The sequence below is a fragment of the Musa acuminata genome, chromosome BXJ3-8, assembly GCF_036884655.1.
Source record: "Musa acuminata AAA Group cultivar baxijiao chromosome BXJ3-8, Cavendish_Baxijiao_AAA, whole genome shotgun sequence".
NCBI lineage: Eukaryota > Viridiplantae > Streptophyta > Magnoliopsida > Zingiberales > Musaceae > Musa > Musa acuminata.
The window spans coordinates 11,823,839-11,851,242 of NC_088356.1; the positions used below are offsets into that span (position 1 = coordinate 11,823,839).

General features: G+C 43.0%; 5 protein-coding genes and 1 long non-coding RNA gene across 8 annotated transcripts; 1 reads left to right on the forward strand and 5 right to left on the reverse strand.

The window, feature by feature from the left end:
* Positions 1–368: 368 nt before the first annotated feature.
* Positions 369–821, reverse strand: LOC135645917 (uncharacterized). Its single transcript, XR_010498916.1, has 2 exons — positions 688–821; positions 369–598 (listed from the first exon to the last, which is right to left on the reverse strand). It is a non-coding gene; the product is annotated as an uncharacterized LOC135645917 (long non-coding RNA).
* Positions 822–1,049: 228 nt separating this feature from the next.
* On the reverse strand, positions 1,050–8,681 carry LOC135645916 (phosphoglucomutase, chloroplastic-like). Its single transcript, XM_065164814.1, has 22 exons — positions 8,376–8,681; positions 8,217–8,282; positions 8,072–8,116; positions 7,902–7,994; positions 7,726–7,778; positions 6,522–6,573; positions 6,378–6,446; positions 5,938–6,006; positions 5,277–5,399; positions 5,138–5,190; positions 3,966–4,044; positions 3,827–3,891; positions 3,688–3,755; positions 3,224–3,342; positions 3,066–3,140; positions 2,631–2,746; positions 2,176–2,317; positions 2,012–2,093; positions 1,884–1,930; positions 1,704–1,781; positions 1,501–1,606; positions 1,050–1,289 (listed from the first exon to the last, which is right to left on the reverse strand). The coding sequence occupies exons 1-22, from the start codon at positions 8,589–8,591 to the stop codon at positions 1,222–1,224; spliced, it is 1,884 nt and encodes a 627-aa protein (XP_065020886.1). The 5' UTR covers positions 8,592–8,681; the 3' UTR covers positions 1,050–1,221.
* A 1,591-nt stretch (positions 8,682–10,272) lies between these two features.
* LOC103994986 (uncharacterized) lies at positions 10,273–12,876 on the reverse strand. Its single transcript, XM_009415470.3, has 4 exons — positions 12,578–12,876; positions 12,416–12,507; positions 11,217–12,344; positions 10,273–11,126 (listed from the first exon to the last, which is right to left on the reverse strand). The coding sequence occupies exons 1-4, from the start codon at positions 12,777–12,779 to the stop codon at positions 10,449–10,451; spliced, it is 2,100 nt and encodes a 699-aa protein (XP_009413745.2). The 5' UTR covers positions 12,780–12,876; the 3' UTR covers positions 10,273–10,448.
* Positions 12,877–15,599: 2,723 nt separating this feature from the next.
* Positions 15,600–16,523, reverse strand: LOC135644360 (NDR1/HIN1-like protein 1). Its single transcript, XM_065161864.1, has one exon. It carries the CDS (start codon positions 16,400–16,402, stop codon positions 15,713–15,715), a length of 690 nt encoding a protein of 229 aa, XP_065017936.1. The 5' UTR covers positions 16,403–16,523; the 3' UTR covers positions 15,600–15,712.
* Positions 16,524–16,611: 88 nt separating this feature from the next.
* On the reverse strand, positions 16,612–19,539 carry LOC103994984 (ribosome-binding factor PSRP1, chloroplastic). Its single transcript, XM_009415468.3, has 5 exons — positions 19,135–19,539; positions 18,915–19,058; positions 18,562–18,828; positions 17,093–17,201; positions 16,612–16,993 (listed from the first exon to the last, which is right to left on the reverse strand). The coding sequence occupies exons 1-5, from the start codon at positions 19,369–19,371 to the stop codon at positions 16,857–16,859; spliced, it is 894 nt and encodes a 297-aa protein (XP_009413743.1). The 5' UTR covers positions 19,372–19,539; the 3' UTR covers positions 16,612–16,856.
* Positions 19,540–19,905: 366 nt separating this feature from the next.
* On the forward strand, positions 19,906–23,067 carry LOC103994983 (protein GRAVITROPIC IN THE LIGHT 1). Of its 3 annotated transcripts, none has more exons than XM_065165178.1 (3): positions 19,906–20,030; positions 20,111–20,177; positions 21,474–23,067. In XM_065165178.1, the coding sequence occupies exon 3, from the start codon at positions 21,508–21,510 to the stop codon at positions 22,774–22,776; it is 1,269 nt and encodes a 422-aa protein (XP_065021250.1). In that variant the 5' UTR covers positions 19,906–20,030; positions 20,111–20,177; positions 21,474–21,507; the 3' UTR covers positions 22,777–23,067. The 3 variants fall into 3 exon arrangements, with proteins under 3 accessions (XP_065021250.1, XP_009413741.1, XP_009413742.1); XM_009415466.3 differs by having other exon boundaries at positions 19,921–20,030; positions 21,469–23,067; XM_009415467.3 differs by lacking the exon at positions 20,111–20,177 and having other exon boundaries at positions 19,921–20,030; positions 21,469–23,067.
* The last annotated feature ends 4,337 nt before the right edge of the window (positions 23,068–27,404 follow it).

Below are 27,404 nucleotides of genomic sequence, written 5' to 3' on the forward strand. Positions count from 1 at the left end.
TCCTAAACTGTGCATGCAATCTTTACTTTTCATGAATAAGACAGTCTGTAAGAGCTGTAAGAATAATTATTGCGTCACCACCATCAACCCAGTGGAGAAGAGGATCGAGAAAGCGACTCTTTCGATCCTGCATCGCTGCTCCCTCGTTGACTTGCTCCAGAAGAGTGACGGAAAAAATAAACAAAAATGCAAGCATAAGATCCTCACAGGAGCTAAAACATGGAGACATGATGGAACGAAGATGGCAACATTGGTGAAAATATCAAGTGCAATAAAAAGACAAGGCTCGAGTCAGATCTAAAACTCTAGGAGAATCAAATATATTTGTAGGTGGCCACCCAAATTTCCAATCAGCAGATACAGAAGGAGACAGTCAAAATTTGTTTATTATTTAGCTATAAAGTTGTGTTTCTTTTGGGTCTAATTGTAGCCCATCTAATAAGATCAAAAGCCTTCATTTCTCTCATGCTTTTAATGACACTTGTGGGCCAAGTGCTTGGATATATTTGGTAGAAGAATTCTCTTCTCCTCTTCATCGATGACCATTGCTGGGATAGGTCGTCCATCCTACAGAAGAAACATGTCTGGTTGTTTCTTGCTGTAAATGATTGGAAGAGAGTTAAGTCAATTCAAAACCAAACATCATGCCAAGATGGAAGAGGACCAAGAAAAGACCAAAGAAACAACCATGGGATTGTCAATGTCCCTCGCTCCCATCAATAACTACATTAAGAAGCTTCTGATTTGTTTTCCCAAAAAAAGAGTCGAATCATAAAACCAATCTTTATTTTTGCAGTCGGCTTTTGATGTCGCAAAGAGCTGTTACGCAATTCTCAGAGATTTCACCAAGTTTCAACAATTGCCAGTATCATCATGAAATTATGTACCAGCACTGATCAACAGATTCTCCCAAAGCTCTATGAGAAAATTCCAGTTTAAGTTGAAACATTTGCCACAAGCAAATGGCAGCACGAATCTAAAGCACCTGCTTGGAAAGGTTCTTCAGGTTCATGATAAACCGATAAGGCGGCAAACAAAAGTCAATCATATACATGGGAAACTTATGGCATCAAGAGGAGGGTTATATCAAAAGGCATTGGACCACAGGCATAACAGTGAACATGTAGTACATGTAAAATATGTTTATGATTGCATTAAACAAAAGAAGGGGATCAAATATAACAAAAAAAGGGATTCTGACGAGAGAGCACCAGAACTAAGTTATGTGATGACCGTAGGCTTCTCCCTGCCGGTGAACTCGCTGAGCTTCGAAATGGACAATGCCAAACCTAAGACAGGACCAAACCATTAGCAATATTCTTTAATAAGAAACAACAAACTAAGATAACTTGTAGATTTGAGTCCCCATCCCATCCTGCCATTTACCATGTCATTAGCTGCAGGAAGCAAGAGCTAAGAGTCACCTCGTGGTAAAATGGCCCAGTAGATGGCAGGTGGGTAACTCCAGCATTTTCCTTAAAGTAACAACAAATCACTAACCTATCAAAGGCTTCAATGCTGTCTGTGCATCTGTCCCATGCTTGGACACATCAGGCTCGAACTGTTCGATATATATTCGGATGGTTGCACCTGCCGATCCAGTGCCCTGTCAAATATGATGTGTTGCACTCAGAATACCAGGAACTTAATCCATTCCTCCAAGAAACAATATTTCTAAGGATAATAATCAGTATTTTCATTACCGACAAACGATATATAATCCTCGATCCATCAGTGAAAACAAATCGAAGGCCTTGCTTCGATGCTACGCTGCCATCCACCTGGTTTGGCACCATTTCAAATCATTCAGTGCCCAAAGAATTACAAGTGTCATTTCCCTTCTGCTGAAAAGGATGCTTAAGTGGTGGCTAAATGAAACTTACAGGATCCTTGTAGGTGAAATCATCAGCAAATTGAAGGGTATAATTTCCTATGACCACAGAACATTAACAAGTACATAAGAAAGAAGAAAAAATAAATGAACACAAACCATGGAGTATAAAATAACTACCGTATTTTTCACCAGACTTGGTTTTAGAGATGACATCTCTAAGATACTCCATCATTTTATTAGCTCCTTCAGATTCACATTCCTGACAACAGCAATAAATAGTATATTGAGACCACAATATTTCATGGAAAAAGTTTTCCTTTCATTTTTATTTTCCTTCTGACCTCATAATCATATCTAGAAAAGAAATTCCTGCCGTAGGTTGTCCAGTGCTCCTTTGCAATGTCAGCAACTGAGACCAACTTCTCCCCAACCTTTTTGTCCTTATTCTGGTAGGCAATGATGGAAAGCCAAGCCAGTGCAGCCCTGAAAAATAGTTGAATCAGCTAACAGAACAAAATTCACCACTGTACAAGCTGAGGCTCTAGACATTTTGATTTTGCTTTCCAGCACCATGCACAAGATCAAGACCAATTTGCACAAAAAACATAAGCAGGGGTCAAACTCAGCGAGTGTAATGCATAACGGACCAAAGGATCCAAGTAGAGACCATCAAAGTCAGCAAAAGGCAAGCTAGCAAAGCAAGCTATCAAACTCGTCCTAAATCAACATGACATTTGCTATGTATTCAAAAATAACCAAACACTTCACCCCTACATAATTTTACAAACAAGCTTACCATATCCCATCCTTCTCCCGGATGTGATCTGAACCTGTACCAAAACTTTCTTCCCCACATATAGATAACTTCCCTGCATCCATCAGATTTCCGAAGAATTTCCAACCAGTTGGAACCTGTATATTAAAAGACCAGATTAAGACAAGCAATAAAAAAAAGTCAAAATGCATATGCATATACATATGTATATGCAAATGTCTATGTACATGTACACGTGTGCTGAAGCTTAAGTGGACAATCTATCGACCTGGGCCTACAGAACATGTGACAATATAGCATATATACTACTGCAATTCAAATGTGGACATCCAACATCCAATAATATTGTAAAATGGATCTTCAAGAAGTGAAGAGACTATGTACATCATTCATATTATATGCATGAATAATCATCCAGAAAACTGATGATCTAAAGGAATTTCTCAGGTACAAAACCTCAAAGAAAGGAAGATTCAGTTTTGATGCAACACGATCAAGTGCTCCACTTGTAGGCATAGACCTAGCAAGTCCCTGTAGAAATCATTAGCAGCTATAAAGTTCACTATTTCCATCAAGGTCATAAGAATACTTGATTCTTTTTTTGATTTTTATACCTTGGCACCATCTTTAAAGTAAGGGATGGCTTCCTCTGCATTAGCTGCAATAATCGCAACAGAATCTGATGGTGTGATGAAAAAGCCTCTTCCAAGTATCATATTTCGATCACCGTCACCTGAAGGCAATAAGCATCTTTTGCTATAAGACTGGACTCCATTAGAATACATCTAAATTCCAATGAAGAAAATAAACACTTGAAAATAGAAGAATGACAGGTTAAATATAATCAATTACAAGCATCATAATCTTCAGTAAGACACTTTTATAATAGAATGAACTGTCTAACTGAAACAAATCCTAGAAACCCTTACAGCTACCAACTCTTTCTTATATTTGGATAAATAGTTAAGTCATCTTTCTTTCTTTAGAGTGAATACAATCCACATTTTCAAATAGCAAGCATGAAAACCAGCAAATCAGAATATATACCTAATTCTCATCTCATAAATCATACACATACCATCACTTGCTGCTCCAAAGTCCGGTGCATCCTCAGAATACATAATCTTAACAAGATCTTTGGCATACCTGTTCCAAAATAGTTAAGAGGATATGAAACTACCACAAGAAACGTACTGCAAGGATTATAAACTCCTTACGTAAGATTTGGATCAGGATGCCCATGCCCAAAATCTTCTAAAGGCACTCCATTTGAGATGCAGTCCTTCAATGAACATAGTAATAACATTCAGGTCACAATTAAAGCAATATAGCTTATGCAATGATTGAATCTCAAACCAGGCTAGCTCCAAGGCGATCCACAAATATAGGTTTTGCATATGCCCCAGTCACAGCATGCATCGCATCAAATGTGAACCTGAAAGATTAGTTTCGACAATTTCAAGACACTGGCCACATTCAAGAAAACAGATACTGCTTGTTCATGAAGATAAACAGTCAGAAGAAAGACAATGAACCTTGCTGCAAGAAACTATAAGTGGTCAAAATGTAACTTTCAATAATATACTACAAAGAAAAATCCTCAAATATTAAACTAAAAAATATTTAAAAATTTGCGCTAACAAAATGTGCCAAAGGCTGCAAATCAGCTCCAAAATTAAAAAATTAAATTTTTTTATTGAACCGTACTTTCAGAATACCCAGTGAATTGGATCATTTGGTATTAAAGCGTCCTAAAACTGTAGGTCACTCAGCTAATTTGATCAGTTCAGTCAAGCATGACATTGCATGGTGCCAACAGATCTAGCCTCTTAGCATGTTTAACAGCTGATGTTCTTTCTTTTTTCTCTTTTCTGTTTATTGATTCTTTTAAGTTGGGCAGCTTATCTGCCTGGCAATAGGCGTATAAGGTCCAACAGGAACTGAATCTTAAAAGTTTGGGACAGCCAGATGTGCATCAGTTAAGAATACGCTGAGCATCAACTTTCCTTATCCGATGGATATGAATGAGTACTGCTCTGGTAAGAGAAATGACTGGTTACTTCTATTCAGAAAAGGGACCAATATCAAGGAGAAACATATATAAGTGCCAATGTAATTCAGATTTCAAAAGAAAAATAAGTTGTTTACTCTTTTCTCTAACTGATTCTACCTGCAATATGTTTATTCCACCACCACCAACAACAATGACAACATCATACTTACACAAACTGATGTAAAAGCACCTTCACTGTTTTAATAAAAAATAAGACTGAAACTGGTCCTCTTCATTCTGCATCTGACCACCCCATTACGAATCAAGGATGCATAAATGCTATTACTGCCTCTGACACATTTAGGGTTTTTATCAACAATCATGAATGGTAGATTCATTCAACAAGCATGATGTTTGCTGCAGAAAGTAATCATTCTATTTTAAAGTTCAACAGTGTCGTCCATTATCTTCTGATAAGCTTGAAGTAATGCTTTTATGTTACTTAGGTTTAAATTCCAACTTATAAATTGCGTACCTGAAATCAGGCCGGGAAACAAGACCCTTGATAAGCTCAAAATCGAACACATTCTGCAGAAGTAGGAATTAGAATTGCAAGACTTCAAAAGATGAAACAGGCAGCATCATCCATAATTCAGTTCTGGTTTATCTTGTACCTCCATTAATTCCAAGTAATCAGAAACAGGGTCTATCACTTCCACTGTGAAATTTCCATAGGTTACAACTCCAAGGGAGGAGAGATCAACGTCTGGAATATCTGCAATTTTTATCTCAGAAATCTGCAGTTACAAATTTACACAAATTTAGAACTGAAAATTGTGGATATAGACAACCAAATTAGACAAAATTAGGAAGCCTGAAGTAGCAGCGGACAGGAATCCTGATCCAGGTGCAATATCAAGAGAGCAGATGCAGTATCGAGATAGCAATTTTAATGAACAAGACGAAGTGCCTCAGAAGATAATAACATATTTCAAACTGGAAAAACATTCAATATAGCCAATCAATATCATACACAGAAAATCAAACTTCTATTCCATATGATCACTAGAGGCATAAAGCTTAAACTCAGAGGTACAATGATCTTTTCCTCCCTTCAAATCCAACCAGCTTCAGTCAGATTTATATCGTTTCATTTTAGCTCAAACTACTAAGCTTCGAATGAGAAGAAGTTGAAGGCTTTTGAGATACAAGACAGGTCACATAGTTCAGATTACAGGATAGATATGAATGAAATTTAGTACTGACAGGATGATAACATCCTCTTTACCAGAGGAACAAAAGATGAAATGGACCTGAGAGGATAAAGAGACATACTGAAAGTGTGTTTCCATAAATTTTGTCAGTTATCGATTCTGGTGCAGGTTGTCCGCTGCTGTAGTTAAACTGCAATGTCAACATGAGAGAATGACTGATGAATTACTAAATGAAAGAAGTGGAATAAACCATTCTACGTCAGATTATTCAGATATGAAAAGAAGAAAAAAAAGTCCATTACAATAACTAGTCATTTAGATTTATCAACTCCAGCTCATAACTGATGATGGAACAAAGATATCCCCCCCATAAACAAACTTCAATTTCATAGTTCCAAACCAAGATTATCACCACACAAAAAGAAACCTGTTATATAGCTCTGCAGGTTATTGTCAGAGAAGTCCTTCAGTGAAACTAATCCAGAGACAGAAACAATTGTCAAGAACTCTGTTCTCATGAAAGGAGGAGGAAATTTGATAACCAAGTAGTAACATACTCACCTTAATGCCCCAGTCATATTCTGGTCCACCGGGATTATGACTTGCACTCATTATAAAACCACCATTGGCCTGCCAAGAAAATTTGATCCAACAGAAACACAACAAGACAGTCCACTTCCAAATAATATATAAAATGAAGCATACCCCTCTCTTCCTAATCACTGCAGAAACAGCTGGAGTTGACATGAGGCCATCCCTGCCAGGGCAATACTCAACATTTAGAATTCAATTCTATGACATAAATACTGTGAAATACTTTTTCAATAAGAATCTGATTTATTATAGAACTCAATAATTGCAAAGATCCTGAAATATTTATTACCAATGGGACAAAAGTGCAAGATCAGAACAAGAAAGACAAAAATTGTTATGATAGAGGTTTTTTTCTTAACTATTGGTCCCATTATCACCAGGTTTAGCTCTAAAGATTAACATTGCTGGCAGATTTAGGATTACAAAATAGAAGAAAGTTCTCCACAGTCGAAAGATATGAATTTTACAGCTTCCATGATGGTTTGAAAGCTTCAGACAGCCCTATAGTTCAGGTTCATAGCTTAAATTTCTCAGCCAGCTTAGACTAAAGAAAAGATCGCTCAGGTAATGTTAAAGGTTATTTGAAATGTAACACTCCCGATTTAATCTCACATCAAAAGTCGGCTGAGATGTATTTCGGTTACCTTGGGCTTAAACATTTTAGGTTAGTAGTTTAGACTTAACGAAGTTAATGAATCATTTATCCCATCAGGCTCGAGGGTTTAATTCTGAACAATGTTAGGTCTTGACGAGAATGTCAAGGCCCCTAATTTAGTCGCACATTATAAGTGAGCTACCACTTAAATTGGAATGATCTGATAGGTATACTATTGCTACCTTGAGATTAAGCATTTTGTGTTAGGAGTTTGGGTAATTTAACAAATCAGTTATCCCATCAAGCTCCAAGGTCTAATTCTGGGCTATGTTGGGTCTTGACAAGGACATCAAAACCTAAAGTAAGCAATTTTAACCACCCGATTTAGTCCTCTCGTCAGTTATCCCATCAGGCTCGGGGGTCTAATTCTTTATTGTGTTGGGTCTGGATGATGACATCAAGGCCTTGAGGGAATTTAACAGCCAGATTTAGCCCTCATCGAAAGTGGGTTACCTCATCATGCTCGATCATTACAATAAGATTTAGGCTCAACGAGGTTGACTATTGACTGAGAGATCATGACGAATGCTATCAGAGTTAGATGGGGCTAAAGTTGGTCTAGTAGCATGAATTTAGGTAAGCTTTTATGGCAGTGATAACCAGAGTGGACAGACTCATTTGGATCAGCAATTACGATCCCGGAAGCAGTAAATCACTCACCTGCCAACAAGAATCTTTCCCACGCCATTCCCTGCCGCAATCTTGATGATTATCTGCATCCCTCAAATGACCACGAGAAGCAATCCATCACAAGCAAGAAACAAATTTATGAAGAGTGAGATACGGAAACGATTAGCTATCAATCAAGCTCCTCTCACGTATTCTCAGATGTCTACCTGTGCAGCCTCACGATTGAAATACCGACCATCGCCTCCCAATACCAGCACGCCACCCTTGTAATCCTCAGGAGGCAAAGAATTAAACAGCGCCTGCGCCACCCAAACCGCATAAGAGCTCCCTTCCATTCACTCATCACTTCAACTTCAACGCAATGAATTGCTCATACCTGTATCCAGTTTGCCAGATAATTCTCTTCTTGGAAAACCTTAACCTAAATCCACCACCAATTCAAACTCAGCTCGAAGCCATCATCCATTACAACCGCGAAAAAAGAACGCATCAAAAAGAGAGGGGACGAAGCACGAGAGAACCTTCTTCCTGAGCCCGCTGGTCCCGGTCTTCTGCCCTTCGACCGGCTTCGTGGAGATCGTTGATATCTGCAGAGACCTAGCCATTACCGATCAAAACAAAAATAGACACGAAAAAAAGGAGGGCCCTTCTTGGGCGGAAAAGAGGAATGAGCTGGAGACCTTGAGTTCTTCTGCCGTGGGCGGGGCCGAGGAAGCCTTCACCGCGAACCGACAACTCCTACGGGAGATGGGTGAGGGGAGGCTCCTTCGGAAGAGAGGTATTGGCCTCGGAGCCGCCGCCACCACTCGCGGCGCGGCAATCAAAGGGGAAATGGAGGTCGAGGGGAGCACCGAGAGAGCGAAAGAGCCCTCCAGTCTGAGAGATGGAGCCGCCATTGATGAGCGAGTGATCTCCCTCTTGCCTTCTGCGTTGGGCTCGATTTCGAGTCGGCGGTAGATAAAGGGGAGGACGGGAGAGGAGAGGAGAGAAGGGATCGGATGCGTTGTCGTGTGGCGCGCGAGACGCGTGAAACCGCCACGTGTTCAAGAGAGGCCACACGTTTGGTCAGGGGACTTATCACTACAACATCGAAGGGTATACGTGTTCCGCCCAGAACGAGTCCAGACTTCAGTTACGAGTACCCGCTCAGAGCACACAAGACTCACTCGTCGGTGTGAAAGAACGAAAAAAGGGGACCCGCAGCAATTTCATGTGAGAAGAGAAAGTGTATGGGATATACGTTGGGGACACGATATATTCCACATCGATCGCTGAGAACCGGAGCGTCTCGACCGTCCAAACCTCTCCGAAATCAATGTCTTGTTTTCGTCATTGAAAATAAACAAAATGGGCTTTGGAAGAAGTTTCTGGATTTTCCTGTTGAGAATTATGACCCAAACATACTATTTTTAATGGAGAAAATTAGTTTTTTTTATTTATGCTTTCGTATGATGATACTTAATTATATTATATAATATTAATTCATATCGTCTAATACGATAAATGATTTGGATACAATCGTAATTCTTTCCCAAATATGTTTTCGAATGAATTCACAATACTCAATAATTACATCCAGTTATGTCTTAGGTATGTTTAGCAAAGTCTTTTCCTTTGAGAGGATTAGATTAAAGATATTAAAAGTGAATCTTAACTCTAGAGATGATATATTATTTTATTATAATACGATTGATGATCGTGAGACTTGAAGATCTAGTTATATAGTGGAAGCAATTACACATACTATTCAATGATGAATTGGTGGTATCCAAAAATCATGAGATTATGATTATGATTGTACAACTATCAAGTCACATCACCTGCTTAATGAATCAGGATCCACGTGACGTATGATTTAGAATGATCAAGGTATTGATCTTATAGAAGTGTCGATAGTATATCAAGTGTCATATTCCAATATCATATATAATCAATAATTTTAATTATTTATGATATTTGCTATATAATACAATATATATAATGTAATTAGATGATAGAAGGTGACGAGAAAGACGTGGAGGTAAGTTGTTTTATATGTTAAAGGATGATTAAAAATTACGTTGTACTTGGATCATATGATATAAGTTAGATAGTGATAATAGAAAAAGAAAAGAATATCGTATTTCGATTTCCCTTAATCACTTGTGGTAATAAAGAATATAAGTAAGATATCACTATAACATGATTATTTTCCTATCATTACAAAACAATTATCTCAAGCTCATCGATGTTTAACATTGGTTAATTTCGTAGATAGAGGAAGGCTTAATGTCCATAACACTTTTTAGTTTCCAAAGGTTAACTCAGTTCACTGTCACATGCTCAATTTCGAACTTTGTGTCAATATCATTGACCATGACAATCAATGGAAACAGTGCCTTTAGATCTCATACAACGTGTGTGCGATGCTGCTACTCGTCGCATGCTGATTGTGATCACATATCTGTATACGACCTTGACAAGGGCAAGCTTCTCCACACATCTTCTTCTTGGTAAAAGCCCAAGAGGAAACAGAGAGAGAGAGAGAGAGAGAGAGAGAGAGAGAGAGAGAGTGTGAGAGGTTAAATTGATGTCTACTTCATATACAACAAAGTGGGGTCGAGTTTACACAGCACAGTACACACTACAGAGTGGGCACCGATGCTTCAAACATGACAGACAACTGTGGTTGCTGATGGCATGAGGCGCCCGGCGTTTCCGTGGGAACAGTACCGTGACAGCATTCCTCCGGTGTCCCCACCGCCATTGTCACCTCAGACTTCCGCGGAGAGCGCGAGCGACGCCGCGGTCTCGCCGAGGAGGTCGTCCAGGATCTCCTGCTCCACCTCCAGCGCCACGTCGCCCGCCTCTTCCGTCACAAAGGGGTGGAGCAGCAGCCGCCGGACGTTGGCCTGCCGGAGGTCCCCCGCGACGAGGGCGTCGATGTCGCCAACCACGCGGCAGTCGGCAGCGGGGAAGCTCTCTATCTGCGCCACCAGTTGCTGCAGCAACGCCTCTCTTTCGATCATGCCGCAGTTGTCGCGTCTAACGAGACGGAAACTGCTGCTGCCGCTGCCGGTGCAGGGGGAGGAGAAGATATCGGAACGTCCTAGGAGGAGATCTCCCAAGATCTCCTCCACGAGATGGAATAGGAGTTTCCTGTTCCATCGGTGCCGCAAAGGGCCGACGAGGGCTCTGCCTTCGGTCTCGACCTCCGAGCCTTTGCACCGTTTCCCTTCTCCCACGAGCAAGAAGGGGAACTCGAGCTCCAGCCGATGGAAGACGATGGGGTCGATCGGGAGCGAGGGCGAATACCATCTCAACATGTGAGTTCCGCCGATTCCTGCACGCTCGAGTATAGACGTCACGTATCTGAGTTCTGAATCTTTATCCTTCGGTGCTTTTCGCAGGCGGTTCCGTTCACCGTTTGATGGATGTGAAGTACTTCCAATCTGTGTCGAATCAATATCAAGCAAAATACATTAAGAACAAGTAATTATTGCTCATTATCTCGGAGACGTGCGAGGCGCACGAAAGCTCACCGGCAAAGGCGGCCGTGGGACTGCTTGAGACGATTCGTTCAGTCTCGACGTAGTAGCAGAAGGTGAGGAGCTGGAATTGTTCTTATCAGGCTGGTTCCTCTGTGGTAGCGAGTCAGCTGAGTGAAAGAGTGATGCTAATGTCGGAAGCGAACGAGTTTGCCTCTTGATCCTCCCTGTGAATCGCTCGTAATCAGCCTTCCTGCACTTGTTGAGGACCACCTTGACGACCTTTGCTTCGCCATAATCGCGAGTATCTCCTACGGTTCTCGACGACGACAGTTGGTCGGGTGACCTCGACCGAAGCGCCATCGGAGGCTGCGCCAATGGCTTCCTGATGACGTCTTCAGTTTTGTTGTTTGCGACCTCCAAGAAGGGCCTGATCTGAGGCGAACAAGTGGAAGACGGGGGATCCGCCATGGCCAGTTTCTTCTCAGGCGGTCTGCTTCTCTTAGACTTGGACTTTATCTCATCTCCGCCACTGTCATGTTCACCACCGCCTCCTCTTCTGTTATTGAAACTTTCCTTCGCTTGCTTGACGATCTCGCGGGCACGGTAGAGGCTCTTCGGGCTCTTGTTCTCATCATGATGCCTTCCACGGTCTTTCTTCCTGGACCTTGCAGCGGATGCGGAAGAAGGTAGCGGGTAGTCCGCAGACGAGTAACCGAACCCATGCACGGCCTTACGGGTGTTCTCCTCGTTGAGCTGTAGAGAAAGTCTGGCCTCCACGTCGCGAGACCAGGTTGACGAAACCCTCGGTGTCTCCGGCAAGGAGCGGGAGCCGACGACGTCGACCGTTCTAGCTGGTGGCGGTGCTGACACGTTGCAGTTCAGACTCCGGAGCGGCTGCCGCGGAGATGGAGACTCCCTCCCGCACCCATCACCGATAACGTGCCTCCTCTTGTTCGTCATTCGAGACTGCGCTTGCTGCTCCATAAACGGCGGCGTGTCGGGGGTCATCGGAGACAAGCACTGATCCGCCGGGATCTCCAAGCCCATGAGGCGCGCGATGACGCTCGGTGTCCTCGGCGTCTCAGCCTGCGAGCTCCTCTTCTCGTCCTCCGAGAACACCGTCATCTTGTTGTTGCTCTTCGATAAAGGAGCCGGCAATGGGCGTACTTCTACGCCAACCTGATCCAGTAGCAAACGATAAGCCATCGAAGACCACATCATCGTCTAGTCGGTGCAAACAAAACACTCACAGGAACATCGTAAAGCTCTCCTTTTACGGCCGAAGTCGCCGACGATGCTTCTTCCTCACCCAGCTCCAGACTATTCCTGGGCGCCTCAAATCCTACGTACAACGCATGATGAGCAACCTCGCGATCTCGAACAACAATAGAGACGAAGGCTTCGGTTCTTACCTTTGCGCTGTGAAGTACGATTGGCACTCGGAGGCGATGGCAGGGACGATGAGGACGACGCTGGCGGAGGTCTGCAACTGCTGCTGCTGTTGCCAGTGGAGTTGGAGTAGTGAAACATGCAGCTCATGCAACCAGGATTGATCTCCTCGCGGTTGCCTCTACCCTGTGAAGGTCTCGCGCTCCAATACCACTCTCTCCCCATCCCTCTCCCTTCACTCCGATCTATGATACCTCTCGAACCGCGCTGGAACAAGCACTGCAATCTATGAAGTCGTTGGCACGAACTCCTCCTCTCTCATACTTGAAGGAATCAATCAAAGCGGAACTCAAAGTTTGGGGGCACAAACGAACAACGAAGGTGGACCAGAAGCGCAGAATAATTAAGTGGGGGACCGACAAGAACGGATCGGCCGACGAAGCACCGTTCGAGAACGGATCTTTTCAAAAGAGAAAACAGGGGTGTGGGTGGGCAAATAGTGACGGGAATCGGGCCCCAGGGCGAGGGTATGACCACGAGACCCCATGCAGGAAGAGTAGTAGTTTTACGGGGGGTGGGACGCATGTGATGGCGGTGAAACAGAGGCGGGTGGCGGACATTTGGAAGGACGAACATGTGCTGCGTTGCAGCCATTAATGTGGGTTATTGGTGCCTGGGCTTTGTTCTTTAGCCGGGGATGATCCGGCGAGCCAAGGAGAGGGCGAAACGTGCATGCGCGCACGGAGAGAGAGAGAGAGCGCTCCTATTTGAAATTTCAAAGGAGGATGGGGACGGGGAGGGTTAGGATGGCAGCAAAGGATGGGTTGGGTTTGACGGCATCTCCACTCCCATATTAATTGAGTGAGCGTACGGGCGGAAGAGGGTGGCAGGTCGGGAATTGGACGGTTAGTTAGGGCGACAATTGGGGCACCGCAGGCAGCAGTAGGCGCGTGGGAATTCCAGGCCTAGTAACATGGTAAATGTACCCCCTTCTGTTCCTGGCCCTTTTTTACGGTTCTACCCTTCGCATTATTCTTGAAAATACTAACCAATTTCGGGAGAAAAAATATATATGAAAATCACTAATTTTGATTATTTTCTTCCTAAAATTCCCGAATATGACAATTGTTTACAATCATACCATCGATGTCATTATTCTTGAGATTTTCTCTCGGGTATGAGTCTGTGAGAACATCTGATCATAGGTTCATTTCGCTCTGTCACCATTACTGATGAGGGTAATAATGACGATAAGACTATGATTGACGTCAGCTGCTCCAGATGACGCCTTGATTGACCTGACACCACTTGGTCAAACGGATCGGAACGTCGACCGAGGCATATTAAACATCCTGCTTAGGCTCGGTCCTTCACGCCACGCCAACACCAATGTCAGACGCTACCAAGAGTACGAGCCTGCCCCCTACAAGCGGGTACATCAGGAAATAGTAAGTTTCCCTATAAATACCCTTGCATTCTAAACAAAGGAGAGAGGAGGAGAGAACTTAGCTAAAGAAACCTCATTTACCATCCACTGACTTGAACGTCGGAGGGGTCGGGCCAAGCTCCCCGAACTGACCTTTGTGCAAGTGCGAAGCCGAAGGCCTCCACTGGACGCGCAGGTGAGGAGTTCTTGTTCGGAGGAAACGGTGATCCCATCCCGATCGGACCACCATAATCGACCACCTCAGTAGTCTCGAGGAACGTCCTAGGGAAATCCCCGTTATCCGGACCCGAACTAGGCTTAAGGTTGTTTACACTAACAATTACAAATACGTGCGAGAGTCGATTGCAGAAAAGCGCATGCACAGTGGTCGTAGTAAATGGTTGATGGCGAGAGTCGATTCCGCTTTCAGAATCAAAAACTCACAAACCGATGTTTTATGTTTCTGTAAACATTTCACGCTGCTGTTTCCGTTTCGGAAAACGTTTTCACTGCGTTGCCAATCGCCGTGGAAGCGGATCCGATGCGTGGGTGTTGTCAAACCGATGGATGAAGACAAATGTTTCTTGCATCATGCTTTACCCCTGCTGACGCCATTTACTTCCCCATTAATTACCTCGTCGGGGCCCATCAACCGCGCTGCGCACCATACGCACGAACATGCACGGAAGATTAAGGTCGTATGTACGATCTTGATGAAACTTGTTGAGATCAATTATGATCAAGGATCCGCGAGGAGAATCAAATGTGAAATCGGATCAAAGGAGATGATAAAAGGACGATGATATAAATGCACGGTGGCGAAGGATTCCCGGAACAAGAGGATCGGTGTCGGCACCGACCTGAGGAGACACGGAGAGAGCTACCCGAGGACGAGATAGGAAAGTTACGGACCGTTCGAGGTTACATCATTGTACCATCCTATGTTATGTTTGAAGCTTGGTGAAAATATCTTTATGGTAGCGGTTCAATACCGGTACGTGAATTTGAATTGATGTTTGCATGAGTCGAAGCACAAGCAATAATCGTCGCAACAGATTCGCGACGTAAGCTTTCAAGGATATATATAGTTGGCATTTTGGACGTACTCGAAACCAAGGAAACATAGTGTGCTAGTAATTTACGTCAATATTACATGATAGTGTCGACAAAAAAAGGTAATGGGGTATTTTATTTTATTTTTTTAATAATAATATAGGGCTTTTATAAGTAGAAATTCATAACAGAAGGTAGTTCGCGATAACCGTTACATTCTTACATAACGGTATCGGTTTTGTGACGGTGGAGAGGGATGGACACTGAGAAGGCCGTCACCGTGACACGTAGCGGACGTGCATGCGATGCGTGCGTGCCAACGTCACGCCAGCTCATGCTCCCACGCTGGCCGTCCTCATCCGCTTCTTCTCCTGACCGCACGAGGATGGGCACAACCTGCGACGCGAACAAATAACAGAAGAGAGGCACCATTTTCATGGGCCTGGGGGATGTTCGAGACGTGCAGCAGGTGAAAGAGAGACAGTAAACAAACTGAAGACTGAAGAAACCATTAATTAGCGACATTTCCCTGTACAACGAGATCGATGCGCAGAGAAGAAATAGATGGATGTTTACCTGCTTATCATATATAAGTATTTCTGCTATATCTTCTCCATGTCATTCCGTTATTCACTCGCATGACTATAATTCCGTTTATTAAGATGCACGCAAATTGAGATCAGATGTCGACGTCGCATACCGGCGTGCCGAGCAGCGGGACCTGACCAGGGACTCCGGTCTTCAAGCCGGCGAGCACGTCGCACCGCACGTACATGCTGTGCCAGCCGCTGTCGAACGGTCCCGACTTGAACCGCAGCCGACCGAGCACCACCAGCCTCAGCGCCACCACCCCGTAGGCCTGGTCGGTGGCCAGCCCCGCTGCCACGTCGCCCGACACCGGCACGGGCGACCCGCCCAGCAGGGGAGACACCGAGACCTCGCTGTCCCGCTCCTGGAACAGCGGCGGGAGCGGGGCCGGCAGCGTGATGGCCTGGCCGCGGTAGGTGGCGTAGGTGGCGAGGCGCTCGTAGCTGATGGAGGAACGGTCGTTCGGGTTGCGGATGAGGAGGGTGAACTGCATGGCGGAGGAGATGGCGGCGACGGGCGCGACGGTGGTGGCGTTGGAGAGGCTGTAGATGGCGGCGCTAGTCACGGAGAAGCGTGGGCGAGAAGGGCGGTAGACGAGGTAGACGACGAGCGCGGTGACGCCGGCGAGCAGGAGGAGGAGGAGAAGGACGAAGAGGGCTAGGCGGCCGGGGTGGTGGTGGGAGGGCGCGTAGCGGTGGAGCATGGGCTTGTGGGGTTTGCCGTGGCCGTCATCGTCGTGCATCTTTCGTGGGGGAGAGGGGGAGTGATGTGCCTCAGACATCTCGGAGACGAAGGGGGTTTGCAAGTGTCCTCAAAGTCGTGGTGGAGTGTCGATCGAAAGCTGTGTCAGCGTATTCAATTCTGTTGTTTGCTTTGCAGGAAGAAACCCACAAATGGAGGCCGGCTTACGTTTTGATCCGGCCCGGCCCGTTACAAAAAGAGAAAAGTGTAAGACACTTTGATTTTGACTTTGTGTTGACCTCTAACAAATTGAAATTTAAATCTGGCCCCTTGCACCGACGGTCCATTCCATACCATGATATTATAGCCAGTTTATAAGCTATAAAGATCAAATATGACTGGAAGAAGAAGAAGAATATAAACCGTGTACTCTAGCTAGCCAATCGAGTGGTGAATGGGCTACAAAACCTGTTAACTCCCGTCGTCAACAAACATCCTTGCGGAGACTATGTGAGTTCAAGTCAACAACATACATGCAGCAAGCTCGCACTGCATCAGCCGCTGACCCGCTCGGTGATGGACTCTCTGGTGCGTTCGGAGGATGTTTCCAGATCACGCGCTTGGCCATCATCTTTAGGTATGATCAGGCCGTATCCACCTTCTTTCCTCTTGTACAATATGTTTATTTCACCTGCGCAGGAAATAATTCATCTTCTTATGCTGCAGGACCACCAGAGGAAAGCAATCTCCAGAAGAGGGAGCTGATTTAAAGATCTACAAGGATGATTACCGGTTTCATCGTTCCTGAAAGCATAAAAGCTGTGATCGACATTCTCCAGCTGCTCTTTTGCCTCGTCAACTGTTAGTGGTGGCATGTCAAAATACTTTGTGCGCACAATCTGAAATAGAGAATGATTCGTTAGTAAAACCAGATCATACTGTTCCATCCTAGGAATACTTTCGTCTGCTGCAACAAATGGTAAACAGTAATCATAAAACATCAATGATCCATCAGGAAGCAACTGTTGTGGGTCTCACAGTTCTAAACCAGCAAAAAAGAAAAAGAAAAAAAATCCATACTACTTGATCTTTCCATGACAGTTAGTCTCATCCAGATAACTCATTTTGTGAAATTACTGTCTAGATATATGGATAGCTAAGGATCTACGAAAGATAGTTGAAGAACATACGCATTGAAGTAAAAAAAGGGAAGTATGCGTTTACTAAGCACAATGCATTAAATGTCGGAGGAAGACTGCTCTGGTAGTTTGGCACAAAAATGTGCCGTAGCTATATAACACATCAAAGATTGCACTACTTAAAAAGTAACAAATGCATTGCTAACAATTTTTGCAAGGTGTAACAGCGCAAGAGTGACCATACAACACTTCTAAAAGCCCGAAAGTGTTTGGAACCAATATTTGTAAGCGCTCTTCATATAAAGAAAACTGCAATACTTGTCGCGGCGAAGTGAAATCGAACTACAGCAGAATCACAGTTACTAAGTGGATCTAGCACACTAAAAACTTACGATACAACAGGTCGAACAAAAAAGAGCATATTTCTCTAGCAGACTAATTTAAATGAAAATATCACTACCACTTTCTTGGAGGCATGTGATTATTAAGATAGTCAAGAATTATTTTTAACACAAAGGATATCACTAAGAAACTCAAGGATTGTGCCATCATGAAATTGTATCATAGAGCCATCTTCCACTCCAACAAGCAAGGACAACATAAAATAATTACACATATTCTGCAAGAAACTAAACATCTCATGAACATAATTCCAAAACAAGCTTGAGGCCAAAGTGCTAATTCTTCCAGTGTGATCCAGCCAAAGCTCATACTAAGTTCAGATATTTATAACCGAGTCATGTTCTAATATAATGGTAAGAGAGTTAACAAAGATAGCTATCACATAATATCATTGTTCATCCCTAGTCAACACTGTAAATTAGATCCAATTTTAAAAGGCAATGTTGTTTTCCCCCTCAATAGAAGTAGATGCATACGATGAACAATATGATACAAAAGAAATGTAACCTAAATTGCGAATCAAAGTCCTAAATGATGCATATGATCCAGGTCACATGGATTTGGATACAGATTCATACGGAAACAGAGGATAAATAGACACTGTTCATACTCCTTTTCCTTTTCTCCAAAGAGTGCACTATGACCAGTTAAAAGACAACGCCAAGAAATTAAACGAAGCATGAAACAGGCAAAGCATGATGTGAGCGAAGAACATTACCCGACCCAGACGTTCCACATCCTCTTCCGCAGGCGCAAATTCCTCTAAATCTTCTACCTCCTCTGCATCCTCGACTCCCTTCAGCTCTGTATCCCGAACCTTGAGACGGTTGAACCCTTTCATGTGCCGCCCATGGTCGGTGTCTTTCTCCTTAATCTTCCGCAGCTTCCTCTGCAGAACCGACGACACCAAATCGATGCTCCCGTACATCGTCTCCGCTTCCTCCTCTGCGCGAATCACCCCGTGCTTCTTGCTAAACAAAGTGACCTAAAACACGAGAAAGTCACCACCTTTGGAACAGCAGCATCCAATTCGAACACTCTGACAACAATCTGAGGAATTTAGACGAACACCTCGCATCGGCAAAGCCGAGGGCCTCTGCCGACTTCTCCGCCGCGAAGGGACAGCCGGACGTCGACCTCACGGACAAGGTAGCTGTGCTTCTGCACCGCCTTGCCGACCTTGTCCTCCACATGCTTCTTCACCGCGTCCGTCAACTAATTCATGTCAAGAAAAGCATCAAGAAAGCACCCAATCACGCCCCCAACCAAACCGATGAGCAAGAACACATACGTCGAGGTTCTTCCCTTGGATGATGAGTCGGACGGAGGAGAGGGGACCGTCCCAAGACATCCGGGCGGCGGAAGAGCTCTTCTTGCCGGAGCGGAAGGAAGAATCATCGAGCCTGATCGCGTTGCCGAGGAACTGGCAAGGAAGAGACCGAGCTGTTCTCGCCGTAGCGGTCGACGAGAGGGGTTTCTGGGCGGAACGTGAGCAGAAGAAGGTGGGATGGAAGACAATGGCAGCCATCGCTCTCAAGACTGGCGATGTATGTAGGGAGAAGTAGTAGAGTGTTGGATGAGTTGAAGAAACGAGAAGAGGAGAGGAGAAGATTCTCTAAAGAAACAGAGATGGGAGAATGGGGTGATGGAGATGATCCGTATACGGGAGAAGATGATAGGATGGATAGGATATGGAGAGGAGATGGTCCTGTGGATATATATGAAGTCATTAGCAACGCTGATGGACAAAGACACGGACACGGACAGGGACAAGGACGTGGGTAGATTGGAATGGGGTAAACGGGAAAAATCGGCCTATTTCAGCTATTATTGGCCAATGGTGAGTCGACATGTCAGATTCCTTGGGAGGGGCCCTTCACAGTTATTCATTTTACTCCTTTTTTAATACACATATTACATATTGAGATGTCTAGATTGATCGCTGTTTGCGTCTATTATGCGCTATGGGACTTATTTGCAAGATGATCAGATTGGGTAGATGTGAAATTTTAATACTTATGGGGGTACATCTACAATTTATTCCCGTAACATTGCACCGATTTTGGGGTACCAAAAGGGCAAAGGGGAAAGTGAGCCCTGGTAAGCATCTCCTTGGTACCTCGTCGACCGATCTCCTCCGATCTGAGCGACTCCTCGCGGCCGATCTCACGCATTCGCGGCGAAAGGGTACGGATTACTTCTTATTCTTCTTGCTTGCTCGGATCGTGTTTGTCTTGAATGTTCGATGATTAGAATGATCGTTGTAGGGTTTTCGGCTTGGTCTCTTAGACGAGTACAAGGGAGAATTCTTGGCTGGCTCGTTCATCGAACTCGGTATGCTTCGATCTGATATTTTTCGCATGTCTGCCTTTGAATTGATATATCGTGTGGATGATTGTGCAAAAATGGGGCTTTTTCCGAGTGAAGTTTGAGCAGTGGAACGCTGCGATCTGATTTCGTGTCCGATCTCGAGTTGAAGTTTATACCTTTGGAGTAGATGGTAGCTGTGAGTTTCGTTTGCCTGCAAATTATATTTCTGAATACATATCTTGTATCCAGATGTTTGGTATTTTTGGGATGCGCTCTGAGGAGGTATTTTGTCAGTCTGGTGGCATCATTTCTATTTTTACGTACATTGCATATATTGGTTTAAGAAAAAAAACAAAGATTTCTTTCTAAAACTTTTCCGTGCTTGAGCTCTTCCATGTTTTTCGGGCGGAATGTTGGTATTAGGAGAGCATTGCATTAAAATGGATATGTAGAACCCCTGGCTGTTATACAGAAGTATACATTTAGAATACCTAGCTGTTATACAGATCTATACGTTTTTTTATGGAGTCATTGAACTCATACAAGCAGCTTGTTCTGACATTATGTCCAGGCCCCTTTTGAAATGGCTATCAGGCGGCTAATTATGATTGTAAGGTGGGAGTGGTAAGACTCCATGGAGAACCGGAACATGTATGCAAGATAATTCTCAGATAGATGGTGATTGATATGTAAGGTGTATCATGGAACAGAATGAGAATTTTATGATGTGATTGCTTCCATTTTTATCAAGTGATGGATCATGAATAATTTTGCTTGACATAAAAGGAAATAGGCCATGTACTCTTGGGCTAACTTTACTGTCTTGTTTCCAGCTTGTAGAATTGTCGTAGCATTTTTCTAAGTATGAAGTTTGATCTTTCTGATTGTGCTATACAATTGATTCACTATTGTGATGTTTTGTCGTTTTCTCAGGAATTTATGTGTGGTATGTGTTTTTACTTCACTTAGGAATTTACTGATTTTACATTGGGCTGAAATATCATTTCGATAATTTACAATTAAATTTGTGTTTTTGCAAAAACTATCTACTGCAATCCCCTTGTAAGAAGCATGTGAAGATTATTTGTTTGGATTAGTCTTTAAGGGTTGACACACAATTCTGCTAAGTGAATCTCAAGATCACAGGTTGAGTGATCTTGAACTGTACAAAGAGTCTTTGTTTGTTTCAATGTTGTTGTATCACTTTGCCATATGAGTTCCATAATAAATTACAGTTGCTGCATAATCAAATATTGGTGGACTATTGCATGATAAATGAAATTGTACTTATTGGAGTTGGCTTGTCATATGTCAGATTAGAAACAAAAGAGCAGCTACTTCAACAAAAGAAGCAATGCTACGAACAGGGCACAAGGAAACAGAAAGTCATGATAGCAACAACCAGAAGGTTTATCCTCAACCAATGGATGACAGTGTAAATCAAAACAAGAAATCTATGGATGCACTTGTATCAAAGATCTTCAACAACATTTCCTCTCTCAAAGCAGCATATATGCAGCTCCAGAATGCTCATACCCCTTATGATCCAGACAAGATCCAGGCTGCTGATAAACTTGTTATTGAGGAACTCATGAAGCTTTCGGAACTCAAACATTCCTATAGGGATAAAAATCCCAAACTGACATCAGCATCACCTAAAGATTCATCCCTACTTGCAGAAATTCAAGAGCAACAAAACTTACTTAAAACCTTTGAAGTAATGGTAAAAAAATTTCAGTCTCAGATTCAAACAAGAGACGTGGAGATTGTCCAACTGCAGCAACAAATTCAGGAGTCAGGCCAGAGAAAGCTGAAATTAGAAAAGAAACTTAAGCAGAGGGGTCTGCTCTCCAAGGAACCGGAAGGCTTTGAAGAAGAACACAATTTCTTTTCCATTGAGTTGACTCCAAACCTTTTCTCTTCTGCTGTAGAAACAGCATATAAATCCATCCATGATTTCTCAAAACCACTGATTAACATGATGAAAGCTGCAGGGTGGGATCTTGATGCGGCAGCTAATGCGGTTGAACATTCAGTGATCTATGCAAAAAGGGCTCATAAGAAGTATGCATTTGAATCACACATTTGTCAGAAAATGTTCAGTGGGTTCCAGGAAGAGAACTTCTCAATGGAACCATCTGAACTCCCCATTTCTCATGAGGGTTTCTTCCGCCAATTTCTCGCTATAAGAGCCATGGATCCTCTGGATATATTGAGCCAAAACCCGGACTCAGTATTTGGTAAATTTTCACGGAAAAAATACCTATTGGTTGTGCACCCTAAGATGGAAGCTTCATTCTTTGACAACCTGGATCAGAGGAACTATGTCATGAGTGGTGGGCACCCGAGGACACCTTTCTACCAGGCTTTTCTAAAACTGGCTAAATCAATATGGCTGTTGCACCGGTTAGCAAATTCATTTGATCCCAAGGTCAAGGTTTTTCAGGTGAGTAAAGGAACGGAATTCTCAGAGGTCTATATGGAAAGTGTTGTGAAGAACATAATTCTGGCAGAGGGAGATTCCAAACCTAAAGTTGGGCTCATGGTCATGCCAGGTTTTATGATTGGAGGCAGCGTTATACAATCTCAAGTATACCTTTCAGGTGTGAAGTGTGCCGAATGAGCACCGTGCTTCGGTTTATGCTTGTTCGGAGAGAATTACCATTCACTGCTCTTGTCGAGATGCAGTTCCATGGTTCCAGAGGGGACCTATGTTTGCTTATGCTATCTGCTGGCAAAGTGATTCTCGAGGAGATAATTACTTTGTATTCGAACACCACCATGTACTGTTGCTACTTCAAGGTTGCAAGTGTAGATATTATATTAGGTGCTGTTTGCTTGATACTTGTGATGTATAATTGACTCCAGGCCTACTAATAGTTTTAATTAGTTATTTCGCATTTTATTCCGTCAACTTTTTGTTGAACGAGTAATGTTCCTCACATGTTGATTTTGTTGGCAAATACCCCCCAGAATCCAGGATCTGTGCATGATGGGCTGTGATTACCTCCATGCAGATCTAAACTTCACATATTTGTAAGCTATGATTATCTCACTACCATAGGGTTCTTGACATAATTAGACAAAACTTATTTGTGGCGCTGTGTGTCTAAAGGTGTAAAGCATTGCCTGTGTGAAAGATTGTTAACAATGTTCTAGTTATAAATTTGCAGGCCATAATATATAATTCTTATGAACCCTTTTCGCAGAGGATATATATATATATATATATATATATACTCGAATAAATTTTGACCTTTCCAACAGTGATTGAGAGTTATAACAGATAGGAAATGACAGATAAATTAAATTAATTAAACATGCATTTTAAGTCGTTTTGTCTCCAAGAAAAGCGTGTTATAAACAATTCTTTTGCCATTGAGGAATTAATATGCAAATATCTTCTCACATCAAAAATTAAAGGGGCAATGACGCTATTTCAAAATTGCTAAGGGCAAATTAGTAAAAGAACCACTTTTCAAAACCCACCCACCCACCCGTTTTGCCCTTTCCGTGAGAGAGCACGCGCGCGACCAATGGGGCCGTGGAAACCCTGAACAGACCCCCGTTGTTGATGACTTCCACCGTGGACGGCGGCGTCTTTAGCAATGAATCTCCGTTTTCTTCGATTTTAATCGTCGTTCCCGTCGAAATCAAGGTGCGCTTTTCTTCTCTCTCACCTGACTTGTCGAAAACGAGAACGTCATGTGCGTTATCACCGTACGATTTGATGGTATTTGGTCAACTAAAGTGTTGTTTCCTCTGATTAGATGGTGGAGGAGCGTTACATGGACGGTCATCGATTCATCAAGATTTGTCCTCGGAAGACGGATGGCGATGTAAGTAATAATTTTAGCTCATCTGATTGAGATTTTGCTTACTTGCAGAACATCAGATTACGTAAGGTTGAAGATTTATTCCACTGCTTTCGAATGTTTCAATTGGGTTCTTTTGCTTCAAGCTTAGTTGTTCTTGGAACATTCGTGCAAGTGCAATCCGTGTGTCGTCGAGTTATTGCTCAAACGAATGATTAAATTTGGTGGAAACCAAAGTCTAGTCGGTCTTCAGTTGGAAGTTCTACTGAAAGTTTGGTGGAAACCATAGTTTGATTCAAATCAGATCGAAGTCGGAATCGAACGGGGCCGAAGGTTCATCGGTTCCAAACCGAACTGAAATTGGCCCCGGGTGATTTGGTTCCGTTTCTAGGTTTGGGAAATCAGAACTGCTTGTTTAGAAATCGATGGTTCAAGAATCGGAACTATTCGATTCGAATAGTCGGTTCCGTAATTTTAAATTATTTTTTATTATTCAAAAATAAATTTATGATTTTTTTTTCATGTTTTAAATTTTTTTAGTTAAAAATAATAAATAACCAAGTACAACAAAGAAATCAATAATGTGATCTTAAATAATAAATCGGTAGATCAAACCCAAAACCTACGAAATGATATCTATAATCATTTAGAAGCTATTTTAAGTGATAAGGCATAATAATTTGAGTAATGTGATAATAGTTATTACATCATGGACCATGTTTATAGTAATAAACTGACATCACAACATAGATAAAAGTAATAAGGAGACACAACACAAATGGTATAGGATAATGTTTTCACGCTCTTAGGGATTATCTATGTGGATACTTATTACATATCAGTTTACATTCTCTGCAAGTGTAGGTGCCCTAATCCTCAGACTGCAGTTGCATGGACCTTTATGCAATGTGGTACCTAAGACTGGTATTGATCATTGGTTGTGACAAGGCTTGACACAAGGAATTTAACTTTATGGAGTTTCTGATAGAGACCATCACATCTTTCCTAGTGATTGAAAGAGGCGCTCGGGCGCTCGCCTAGGCGCTCGTGCGAGGCGAGGCGAGGCCCGAGCGCCTCGTTAATGTCCCAGGCGGCGCGCTTCAAACAGGCGCCGCCTGGGCGCTCGCCCGAGCCCAGGCGCTGGGCGCTTCGGGCGAGCGCCTGGGTAAACCAAGTGACCGAACCAGGATTTTAGGTCTAGTTCGGTCTTGATTCGGTTATTAGTTGGTTCAATCGAACCAACTAAACCGATATAACCCTTACCCAACCCTAACCCGCCGCCGCTGCCGCTCCCGATCTCGCTGTTCGTCGCTCCTGCTCCCGTTGCCGTTGCTCGCGCCTCCCATTGCTCGTGCCTCCCGGGAGCCCTCCAGCTGCTCACGCCTCCCGCGAGCCCAGTCGCGAGCCCTCCCGCTGCTCGCGACTCCCGCGAGCCTTCCCTCTGCTCGCGACTCCCGTTGCTCGCGCCTCCCACGAGCCCTCTCACTGCTCGCGACTACCGCGAGCCCTCCCGCTGCTCGCGCCTCTCGCGAGCCCTCCCAGCTGCTCGCGCCTCCCGCGAGCCCTCCCGCTGCTCACGACTCCCGCGAGCCCTCCCGCTGCTCGCGCCTCCCGCGAGCCTTCCCTCTGCTCACGACTCCCGCGAGCCTTCCCTCTGCTCGCGACTCCTGCTGCTCGCGCCTCCCGCTCCCTTTCCCCTCGCCGCTCGCCGCTGCCGCCGCTGCTTCCTTTCTCCGTGAGGCTCAGTATACTCTTAAATCTTAATATTAAGTTTATTTGAATTTTAAAATAATTAATTTTCATTAATAGATTAATAATATATTATTTTGATTTTAATGTTATTAATTTTTATTTATTTGAAATTATTGCTAGGTTTCAACATAAATGGCAAGTGTAGAGAGCAACTCAATAGAGTCTCTAATGGTATCAAAAAAAGATCCTGCATGGAAGTATAATTATTTGAAGGATCCAAAAGATCATAATGCAGTGACTTGCATATTCTGCGATAAGACTACCAGAGGTGATATTTTTCGTGCAAAACAACATCTAGTAGGAAATTTCAAGAATGCAGCAGCTTGCAAAAAATGTCCACTTGAGGTAAAAGAAGAGTTGTTGAGTTATATGAATGAAAAGAAGACACAAAAGAATGAATCTTATGGGAATTTACCAGAAGACAATGTTGAACATCTCAGGGATAAAGAAGAAGATTATTCTATGAGTATTAACCCAAGTGAAAAAAGAGTATACGACAAAAAAGGAAAAGAAGTTATGAGTACTAAGAAAGGTAAAAAAAGACCGATGGACCTATATATGTTTCAAGGATCCCAGAAACAACAAGGGCAAGCAGGAGGCTCAAAATTTAGACAAACAAATATAAGTCATGCTTGTGATAAAGAAATAAGAGGAAGAACAATTCAGCACATTGCTCGCTTCTTCTATCAGGCTGGTCTTCCCCTTAGTACAACTCGTTTAGACAATTTTAAGGATATGATTGAAGCTATTGGAAGATATGGTGCAGGATTAAAACCTCCAAGTTATTATGAGATGCGAGTTCCATTGCTGCAAAAAGAGTTGAATTATACAAATGACTTACTAAAGGGTCATAAAGAATCATGGGCAACACATGGTTGCTCTATTATGTCAGATGTTTGGACTGACAGGAGGCGCAGGAGTATAATTAATTTTATGGTTAATTGTTCTTTAGGGACTATGTTTGTGAAGTCAATAGATGCTTCATCTTTTGTAAAATCTGGAGACAAGATATATGATTTACTTGACAACTTCGTGGAAGAAATTGGAGAACAAAATATCGTTCAAATCATAACCGACAATGGAAGCAACTATGTTTTAGATGGTAATATTCATCTTTTGATTTTGTTAATTATTTTATCTTCAATTAAGTGTGTTAAACTCTTAAGTCTTATCATTTTTGTTATCCTTTGTCTCAGGTAAATTGCTTGAATAAAAAAGACAACACTTGTATTGGACTCCATGTGCAGCACATTGTATTGATTTAATGTTAGAGGATATTGGAAAGATCTTAGAAATCAAGAAAACCTTAGAAAAGACAATTTTTGTTGTTGGATTTCTTTATAATCACATTGGAGCTTTGAATATGATGAGAGAATTTACAGGGAATAAAGAATTAGTGAGACATGGTGTTACCCGATTTGCTACTTCATTCTTGACATTACAGAGCGTGCATCGTCAAAAACATACTCTGAGAAATATGTTTAGCTCTGAGAAATGGGTGACAAGCAAATGGGCAAAAGAAGCAAAAGGCAAGAGGGCTGCTGATATCATCTTAATGCCATCCTTTTGGAATCATGTAGTTTATATATTAAAGGTAATGAGCCCTCTTGTTCGAGTCCTTCGGTTGGTGGATAATGAAAATAAGCCTGCAATGGGATATATTTATGAGGCTATGGATAGAGCA

Bases quoted from the DNA above. Each gene is read 5' to 3' on its own strand.
- LOC103994986 (XM_009415470.3), bottom strand. From the start codon at position 12,779: ATGGGGAGAGAGTGGTATTGGAGCGCGAGACCTTCACAGGGTAGAGGC. The intron at 12,508-12,577 runs GTAAGAACCGAA...CGTTGTACGTAG, and splicing joins TCGTACTTCACAGCGCAAAG to GATTTGAGGCGCCCAGGAAT. The intron at 12,345-12,415 runs GTGAGTGTTTTG...CTACTGGATCAG, and splicing joins GAGAGCTTTACGATGTTCCT to GTTGGCGTAGAAGTACGCCC.
- LOC103994983 (XM_065165178.1), top strand. From the start codon at position 21,508: ATGCTACGAACAGGGCACAAGGAAACAGAAAGTCATGATAGCAACAAC.
- LOC135645916 (XM_065164814.1), bottom strand. From the start codon at position 8,591: ATGGCGGCTCCATCTCTCAGACTGGAGGGCTCTTTCGCTCTCTCGGTG. The intron at 2,747-3,065 runs GTTTTGTACCTG...TTTAATATACAG, and splicing joins TGAATCTTCCTTTCTTTGAG to GTTCCAACTGGTTGGAAATT. The intron at 1,607-1,703 runs GTAATGAAAATA...CATATTTGACAG, and splicing joins GGATTATATATCGTTTGTCG to GGCACTGGATCGGCAGGTGC.
- LOC135644360 (XM_065161864.1), bottom strand. From the start codon at position 16,402: ATGTCTGAGGCACATCACTCCCCCTCTCCCCCACGAAAGATGCACGAC.
- LOC103994984 (XM_009415468.3), bottom strand. From the start codon at position 19,371: ATGGCTGCCATTGTCTTCCATCCCACCTTCTTCTGCTCACGTTCCGCC. The intron at 19,059-19,134 runs GTATGTGTTCTT...GACATGAATTAG, and splicing joins TCCAAGGGAAGAACCTCGAC to TTGACGGACGCGGTGAAGAA. The intron at 16,994-17,092 runs GTAATCATCCTT...TTTCCTGCGCAG, and splicing joins TTTCAGGAACGATGAAACCG to GTGAAATAAACATATTGTAC.